At 36.1% G+C, this 10000-nt stretch overlaps 1 protein-coding gene across 1 annotated transcript in view; it reads left to right on the top strand.

The window, feature by feature from the left end:
• LOC119580114 (membrane-associated transporter protein-like) overlaps positions 1-10000 on the top strand; it is a 44374-nt gene that overhangs the window by 19007 nt on the left and 15367 nt on the right. Inside the window, 4 exon segments of the mRNA XM_037928047.1 lie at positions 2106-2368; positions 5840-5940; positions 6625-6733; positions 7722-7865. Coding sequence (XP_037783975.1) covers positions 2106-2368; positions 5840-5940; positions 6625-6733; positions 7722-7865 — 617 coding nt within the window.

A 10000-nucleotide genomic window follows, 5' to 3' on the forward strand; every position in this document is an offset into this window, starting at 1 on the left:
ACTTTACAACTCAGCAAGTATTTTCATCACAGATTCGGTGTTCGAACTAGCTCGAGCGTAATCGAGTCTAAAGAAATAGATTCGAAGCCATCTTTTTTTAAATTGAGAAGGGATTAAAAGGGGACTTCAGAGGTTTCAAAATCCAAAATCTTTAACATTAAACCTCGTATGACAACCTTTTCGCGAATAGTAATGGTTAAGTTTATACTTAATTATAGTATATCTATAGTTTGAATATCTAGATTTTAACAGCAATTGCCTATATGTTTATTGTATACATACAGAACTTTATGTTTTTGTCTATCTTATAAAGACAAAAGAAACCCGCACATAATATCAGCAAACCTACAGTGCACAGTTACTGCTCAATCAAGAAAATGTAATGAATTAAAGAAACTCATCAGTTTTCGGGTGTTTTCAGTTATCTTTACACTATCAATGCAAACATTCCGATATTTTGCAGTGGTTCGTATCAACCTTCCTTTAATACTGCGAAGAAGAAGAAGAAGAAGAAGAAGAAGAAATAAAACACGGAAAAATACGAAAAAAGAGAAAGGAAAACGCAAACATGAATGTACCGCAATTTTATACTAACAGGTTTAGAATTCCAAAGATCTTGCTATTTTCAGGTAAGAATCACATTCAGGTTAACATGGAATCTAAATGGGAACAGGCCCCAGGGCGTTCGTGGAAGGCAGAAGGACGTATCCGGACGTATCCAGCCGGGTAGGTGGGGGAGGGGGAGGGGAAAAAAGTGATAAAAAATACATATTCCAGAACGTGGTTTGCGGTTAGGTTAGATTTATATCGGGATGGCGGAATCGCGAATGGGAAGAGGGAAGGAGGAAGGACGAGGGAAAGAGAGAAGAGAAGGAGGAGGAGGGATAATTCTGCGTTTTCTCTTGGGGGAAAAAAGTCATGTTCGAATCAGGGAAGGGATGAGTAAGACATGAAGAGGGATGTTTGTGTGATTTTTGGAGGTGATTACCATACACGGGATTGTTGCCTGCCTGATTTCGATACGCCTTTAGTCGAACGATAAACCAAAACTCAAAATATGTGACGAAAAGGGACTTTGGATATATTTTTTTCAAGATCTTAATAAAATTCCTTGAATCGAAGTTCGCACCGATGTGGTTCCCTGAAATGAAGGTTCCCAGGATGTTTCTTGAGGTCGTTGCATGCCTAAAAAAGAAGAAGAAATACAATAAATAAGTAAAGAAAAAACGTACGTAAGTAAGAGTGCGAAAAATTCAAAACTTTATATAATTTGACACATCAATTTCGAAATGTGTGTCATCGTAAAAATGTACTCAAACTTTGACAGAGAGAGAAAGTGTACATGCCTAATACAGGTACGTAAGTGGCTGGTTTGACCACGATTTACCAAAGAGTAAAAAAAAAAGAAAAGAAAAGAAAGAAAAACATGAGTTGCCCAACAGTAAAAATAAACAAATCAATAAAAATAGCCGACCAACAGTTTAAAAAAAAGGAGAGAGAGACAAAATAAGGTTGGGAAATCCTGCTGTACAGGAAGGCATTGCTTACGATCATAGATGTTAATGGGGCAGCTTTAGATAACCATGATGATGATTAGGATGATGAAAATAACAATGAAAATGCTAATGCTAATAATGATAACATAATAAGGAAAAAATACGATAGTGATAAGGATAACGACGATAATGGATATAATAGCAATAATAATAATAACGATAATAGTAATAAAGATAATAATGATAATGATAGCTAATGATTATAATGATGATGAATATAATATTGAAAATAATAATAATGATGGTAATGATGATGATGATGATAAAGATAAAGATAATGGTAATTATGCTCTCGATGCTGATAATGATAATAATAGTAAGAATAATAATAATAATAATAATAATAATAATAATAATAACAACAATAACAATAACAACAGCAATAATAATAATACACTCCTTTCTTAGAAAAAAAAGAAAAAAAACTAACTTATTCTCACTCCTTCCCCTCCCCTCCTTCATCCCTCTCCTCACCCCCTCCCCCTCTACCTCGCTCCCCTCCCCCTCCCCTTCCTCCTCGCTACCCCCCCCCCCTTTCCCCACCCCCAGGCGAAAGACGCGGGCAGAGATGGTGCGCATATCGGCCGCTGTGATGGGCATCGAGTTCTGTTACGCCGCCGAGACCGCCTTCGTTTCGCCGACCCTGCTCAAGATCGGCGTCAAGCACAGGCACATGACGCTCATCTGGTGCCTGAGTCCCTTCATCGGCTTCTTCCTGACGCCGATTTTGGGCTCTCTGTCGGATAACTGCCGGTCGAAGCTGGGACGCAGAAGGCCGTTTATCATTCTTCTGTCCATCGGTATCATCCTCGGTAAGTGGGTTGGATTTTTTTTTTTTTTTTTTTTTTTTTTTTTTTTTTTTAGTTTTTGTTGTTTATATTTTTTTAATGCTGTATATCCGTTTTTTTTTTTTTGGGGGGGGGGTCTTTTTTTAAGGAATATTATTTTACTGTTATTGTTATTGTTTTTTTTTCTGTTGGTGTTTAAATCTTTATGAGTGTCATCTTTGCCATCGTCCTCGTCATCACTTCTCCATTCGTCATCATTATCATTATCATTTCCATTTTCATTATCATCATCGTCATCATCCTCAAAATCATTTCCCTAATCATCATTATCACCATCATCATCACCATTACAATCATCATCACCATCACCATCATTATCATCATCATCACCACCACCACCATCAATATTGCCTTTAAGATTTTCAATATCCATATTCATATAAACTGTATTGTCATGCAACCATGATTTCTAAAGCCAGTGCATAAACCCTATGAAACAACCTTCATATAAAATGTATCATTATCCATCATGAATCCACAAGAGAGGATGGCTTTCCACACACAGACTGAACTTCGTGGATTTTCTAAGCTTTTCTTGGTGTTAAAGGACGGCTTAGGTTACTTAGGTGTATTCTCTTCTGCCATTATCATTATTGATTCTCTCTCTGTAATTCTGTCTCTGTCTTTCTTTTTTTCTCACTCTCTCTCTCTCTTTCTCTTTTTACTTTCTTCCTCTTTTTCTCTATTTACCTATCTTTCTCCCCCTCTCTTTCTCTTTTTACTTTTCTTTCTCTCCCCCTTTCGCTTTTTACTTCTTCTCCCTCTCTCTCTTTTAAGTTGTTTTTCTGCATCATTCATTTATTCCTTTTACCACTCTATGACTTCCTTCTTATTTTTATTAAGTATTTATGATTTTTTTTCTCATCCTCATGCCTTCATTATTCTCTTTCGCTCTCCTCTGTGCGTTACTCCCCTTCATTTATCTCTGTGCGTTCTCTCTCTTTGGCTCTCCGTCGTTTCTCAGGCCCCATTTTCGCTTTCCTCTCTTCAACTGAGTCATAACTCTAGTTCCGTCTCGCCCTCCTTCCCCTCTCTTCTTCCTCTCTCTCCCCTCCCTCCCTCCCTCTCATCTCCCTCCCTCCCTTTCACCTCCCTCCCTCCCTCCCTCTCACCTCCTTCTCCCCCTCTTTCCTCTCCCTCTCCCCTCCTTCCCTCTTTCCCCTCCCTCCCCTTTACGTCTCCCTCATGTCTCAAGACGCTGAGTGAGTTTCCATGTCATGTTGGAAGGCAGATATTTACAAGTCGGGTATGAACCTGTGATATATATACACATTTTTCGCTCGTTCTTCTTCTGTTCGGGATATTAAGGATTATTTGTCTTTCCATTTGGTCTCTTTGCCTCTTCTTTCGTTTTGTGTATTTTTCTTTTCACTTGTTTTAGAAATTCTCTTTTTTTCTTTTTTCTCGCAAGATCGTATTTTTTAAAAACATCAGGTGATCGTGCTTTTTTTTTTTTTTTTTTTTTTTTTTACATAGTGACAGATTCCCTCTTAAAAAAAAGATACATATAGGCTTATGTTTTCACCGCCATCGCTCTCCTTCCTCCCAAACTCTCCTCCTCATTTGAATAATCCAACAGAGACAATTCAACATCCCTTGTCTTCTTCCCCCTCCCCCCTCTCTCTAACCCATGTACGGAAAGAGAGCAAAGAGAATGACAATAATAATAAAAAAATGCGCCAAAGGAACTTAGAAGAAGGAGAAAAAGAACACAATGTGAGGGCGGTTCTATACCCTGCCGTGAGTGTCCATGTAGTCGTTGTTGGGGGGTGCCATGGGGCGGGGGAGAAGGGTGGGGGTGTATGCTTGCCTACTCTAGCCGCCACTAAGGATTTATGTCCCGGAGAAGGTGGTGGAGGAGAAGGAAGGAGGGAAAGCGCGGTGCAGAAAGAGAGAGGGGGATAAAGAAAGGGGAAAAAAAGTGAGAGAGTGAGATTAACTGATAGATGGACATATGCGTATTGAAAGTAAGATATGTCGAAGAATATATTCTGTCTTTGGTAAGAAAACATGGGAAAAGGTCAAACATTTAAACAGAAGAACAGTGTTATTAAGGGAACATGTAACGGAGAGGACACAAACAAACATTAAAACAGAAAAACAATGTTATTAGGGAAACTTGTTGCGGATCCACACCCAGATTACACACAGACGTCCTAACCTGAAGACACACAAAAAAGAAAACAATAACAAAAAACAACAACAGCCACAACAAGCAATAACATCAAACAACAACAATAACACCAACTAAAACATCTGTAACACCTACAACAAAACCGACGACAAACAAACAAACAAACAAACGAAAACAGCGACACAAGCCAACCAAACACCAAAATCGAACCAAAACCAAAAACGAACAACAATCACAACAAAGAAAACAACAAGCACACCACCCTCCCCTACCCCCTCCCCCCTTCCAAGAAAACGCATCAGACAGGAAAGCACAAGACTGGGCGCAGAGGCAACGTGGCGGCGGCGCGATCCAGAGCACAAGCCACGCGTAAAGAGATTGCGTGTCTCGACTGACCGATGATACTCACACTCGACCGAAGGCTGACGGGGTGAGAGGGAGATATGCACTTCCGGGTTCTCTGCGTCGCGGAGAATAGCTGTGTGCTTTCTTTTCATGGGTTGTGAGAGATGGGGGATTTTTTTTTTTTTTTTGAGGGGGGGGAAAGAGTTAATGCTTTTTATTTTATTTTTTTCTATCCACCTATTTGGACGGGAAAGGGCACGGAGGGATTTCCAATTTTTGAAATTCGTTTTTTGTTTTGTTTATATTTTTTTCTCGGGGGGGAGGGGTAGGAGGATTTTCTGTTGTGTTTATAGTTTTTTCTTACTTTGTGATGCATTTTTGAAGTTCCTGAATCAAGGACTGTTGTACAGCTGTTCTCGTACTCTTCTACCTCCTTTTCTTCTTTCTTCTTCCCATCCTCCTCCTACTTCTCGTTCTTTTTCCTTCTTACTTTTCCTTTTCCTCCTCGTCCTTCGCTTCCTCTTCCTCCTTTTCCTTTCTGTTTTGCTTAACTTCTTTTCATTCCTCCTCCTCCTCTTCATCATCATCATCATCATCATCATCATGTCACCGTCATCATCAAACTAATAAAAACAGCAAAACAGTAATAATATTTATAGCAGTAACACTAATTGCACAAATAAAGAATAAAGAAAATGCATTAAGCAATAAAAAGAAAAGAAAGAGATGACTCGGAGAAGAAATGTATTTATTTGTATTGTATCTAGATTAGTGTGTTTGTTTGTACACACACACACACACACACACACACACACACACACACACACACACACACACACACACACACACACACACACACACACACACACACCACACACACACACATTATTGCATCATATATATTACTAAAACTATAATCATTATTATCTTAAATCCTGTACTCATGCCCTTCGAAGGTCTGATCCTGGTGCCCAACGGGAAGCTCATTGGCATAACTATGGGGGACGACTGGGCACCGACTCCCGCGCCCACCTCGTCCTCCCTCTCTGAAGAACAGGTGAGTCAAGCTACTTATAACGAGGATGGTACATCATCATCATTAACGGTATGCTCATGTTTGAGCAGCCGTGGACCTCTCCACCATCCTTCGCCATTTAACTCGATCTTGCGCTTTTCTTTCCACTTGTACCATCGACATGTCGCTCAGTCTTGTCTTCGGCGAAGGTTTGTGATGTATAAATGATGTTATATTGTTTTTGTAATATATATATATATATATATATATATATATATATATATATATATATATATATATGCCTATATATATAATATATAATATATATATATATAATATATATATATATATATATATATATATATATATATATATTATATATATATATATATATATATATATATATATAGGCACCAAAATCTCTATGGGTCTATCAAGCTAACAATCAAATCATCAATTACCAAAACTAATAATAATAACAGACTCCGGAATTACTATCAAATAACTATTAAATCACCAGTATTTGTTTTATCAATTAACCAGTAGCCATTAAATTACCAGTTATCACAACCAATAACAAAAAAGACTAAAAAATCACGCTATTAAATCACCAATTACCCCAACAACCAATAATAAGACTCGAAAAAAAAACATTTGCGCTACCTATTCTTTCACCACAACAACGCAATAATAAACAAACAACTCAGTTTGTTTTTCTATTACCAGGTTAGCGAACTCATAGCAGCCACGGAACCCGGATTTCTTAACGCCTCGACCATTACCACTGTCGTCAACTCTTTGGATAACCCTGAGAACATCACTCTCACGGATGAAGGTAATATCGACCTTGGACTGTAACTAGAGTAATGAACAGTAGCAGTACTGGACATGGGGAATGGTAAATAGGTAATAGGTGTACAGAAAAGAAATGAAACGCTGTGCTAGGGGGTTGTAAGTATATGATGCTTCGAGTAAGGAGTAAAAGGAACCAGTGCACAAAAATTATTAAAAGAAAAGGAAAAGAAAAACGAATGTATAAGGAAACACTAAACCTAGACGTTCCAAGTGAGACCAGAATCTTGATAAAAAGACAAAAAATAAGTGTCTGTCGTGAGAATCAGTAATTTAAACGTTCTTCAAATTCAAATGTTTATTTTATTATTATTTACGTAAGTGTTGACTGGACGCATTATTATTATTGTTATTTAAAATTAAAGGTGTATATTTGAGTCGGCAAGTTAGAGCAGTAGGAACTGGCCCAAAAATGCTGAGTTCATAACCGAAAAATTCTTAGATGTTCTTTGCTGACCGTCGCTAGAAAATGACTTTCCTTTTACAGAAGCAAGAAAAAAGGAGTAAAAGACCGAGCGACATGGACAAGCACATTACTTCTGATTTTTTTTTTCGTTTCTGATATTACAGTGTTTTTTTTCCATTTTACTTTTATTTTGTTTTATTTTTATTATTATTAGAGCATTTTTTGTTTTGGAGGATTTCTCCCACATGACACATTTTTTATTTTTATTTTTTGTATTTTGTTCCTTGATTATTATCCCTTAATTTTCTATGATCTTCCTTGAACAGAAGAAAGACTTATCTCTTTTATTACTACAGGTGTTCAGTTGTTAACTAGAAGAGTTAAGGCGAATGGCGCAGCAACAGTTACAGAATTCTGATTGGGATTAGATGCACACAGATTTAGTCACGGGCAAATGCACGTACACACACTAGCAATCAAGCATAGACACACTCGCACACACACATACATCAAACGAAAAAAGAAGAAAAAAAAGTAAAATAGAAAAAATATATCTCCATTCCAGGCGAACCACCAGCGAAGCCCAGCGGATACCAGTCTCACCCTTGGGGCATTTTCTTCACCATTGTGGGCACGATGCTCTTGGACTTCGATGCAGACGCGTGCCAGAGTCCTTCGCGTGCCTACCTCCTCGATGTCACCGTGCCAGGTCAGTCAGTTTATATAATAATAATAATGATAATAATAATAATAATAATAATAATAATAATAATAATAATAATAATAATAATAATAATAATAATAATAATTATTATTATTATTATCGTGTTACTATTACTGCCAGTATTACTTTTTAACATAGTTATGAATATCGTCATTGTTGGTACTATTTTATAATAATATTTACTACTACTTCTAATGGTAATGATAATAATGATGATAATGATTATGACTGATGAGAATAATTATTATCATTATTACTCTATCATCATCATCAACGTCATCGTCACCACGTCATTGTCTCTATTATTACCATTATCGTTACTACTGTAATTATTATTATTACCATTATTATTGTTTTACTATTATTATTATTATTATTATTATCATTATTATTATTATTATTCATTATAATGATACTGATAATAATAATAACAGTGATTATGATGATAATGATGATAATAATATTATTCATTTTTGTTATTATCATTATGATCATTATTGTCATTATTGTTATTGTTATCCTTGTTATTATTATAATTATCATCATTATTGTTGTTGATGTTATTATATCATTATATTTATCATTATCATTGTCATTATTATTATGATTGTTTTTATATTTTTTTCTTATTATCAGTATTATAATTTTTATTATTATCATCATCATTGTTATTGGTATCATTTTTATTATTATTGCTGTTATTATTGTTATCATTATTAGCTTTATCGATTCAGTAAAATAGATAAAAAGAAAATATATGTATACTGTATATATATATATATATATATATATATATATATATATATATAATATATATATGTATATATATATATATATATATATATATATAAATATATATATATACACACACATACATACACACACACACACACACACACACACACACACACACACACACACACACACACACACACACACACACACACACAAACACACATTTATACACATATATCCATATCCATATATATATACATATATATACATATATATATATATATATATATATATATATATATACATATATATATACATATATATATAATATACATATATATATATATATATATATATATATATATATATATATATATATATATATATATATATATATACACACACATACATACATATGTATATATTCAGTCCATATTTTCTAATCGTAAACCATGTCTTGCTACAAAAACAATAGTTGCATCGTTTTGAATAGAATTAAGCTGTATAAAAAGAGAAAATAGAGAGAATGAGAAAAAAAAAACATAAACAACCCAAACACCCTATATTTACTCCCCCTCCCCCCTCCCCCCTGGAAAAGAATGATAAATAAAACACTAAATATGCAGCCTAAACATCCCATTGTTTCCTTCTATCTTACTTCCTTCCTTTCCCCTCACCCTTTTCCCCCTCCTCCCCTTTCCCCCTTCCTTTTTTTCTCTTTTTCCTTCCTGTCTTTTCGTAGCTCGTCTTCCTCCCCTTCCTCCCTTCCTTTTTTTTTTTTTTTTTATTCCCTGCCCCTACCTTCCTTCCTTCCCCCTCCCTCTTCCCATCGACCTCTTCATTCTCCTAACACCTACGCAGCTTCCCCTCCCCTCTTCCCTCCCTCCCTTCCTCCCTCCCCCATCTCTCCTCCCATCCCTCCTCTTGACCCCCTCGCCCCCCCAAAAAAAAAAAAAAAAAAAAAACTTTTCAACGTGGAATCTTCACAGCCTGATCCTCGCCCCAATTAATTTGCACATGAGGATCCCATCGGCTATGTTTCATATTCCGGCGCGATCCTCAGAGGACTTAGCCGCCTCTTTTCCAATAACTTAGAATTCGAACTTGAGCTTAGGAGGTATTGGAAGGTGTATTAAAGTTGGTGGTGTGGTGGTGGTGGTGTGGGTATTTATAGAAACGCACGTGTGGCTGCGTCTTTTTAAACGCGGTTTTTTTTCCTTCTTTTTTTTTTGTCGGTCTTTGTGTCTGGTTCTGTCTGTCTGTCTTTGTTTATGTTTTTGTCTTTCTGTCTGTCTGTCTCTGTTTCTCTTCTCTTCTTTTCTCTTCTCTTCTTCTGTCTTCTCTTCTCTCTCTCCTTCTTCTCTCTCTCTCTCTTTTCTCTCTGT

The sequence above is a fragment of the Penaeus monodon genome, chromosome 13 (assembly GCF_015228065.2).
Source record: "Penaeus monodon isolate SGIC_2016 chromosome 13, NSTDA_Pmon_1, whole genome shotgun sequence".
Classification (NCBI taxonomy): domain Eukaryota; kingdom Metazoa; phylum Arthropoda; class Malacostraca; order Decapoda; family Penaeidae; genus Penaeus; species Penaeus monodon.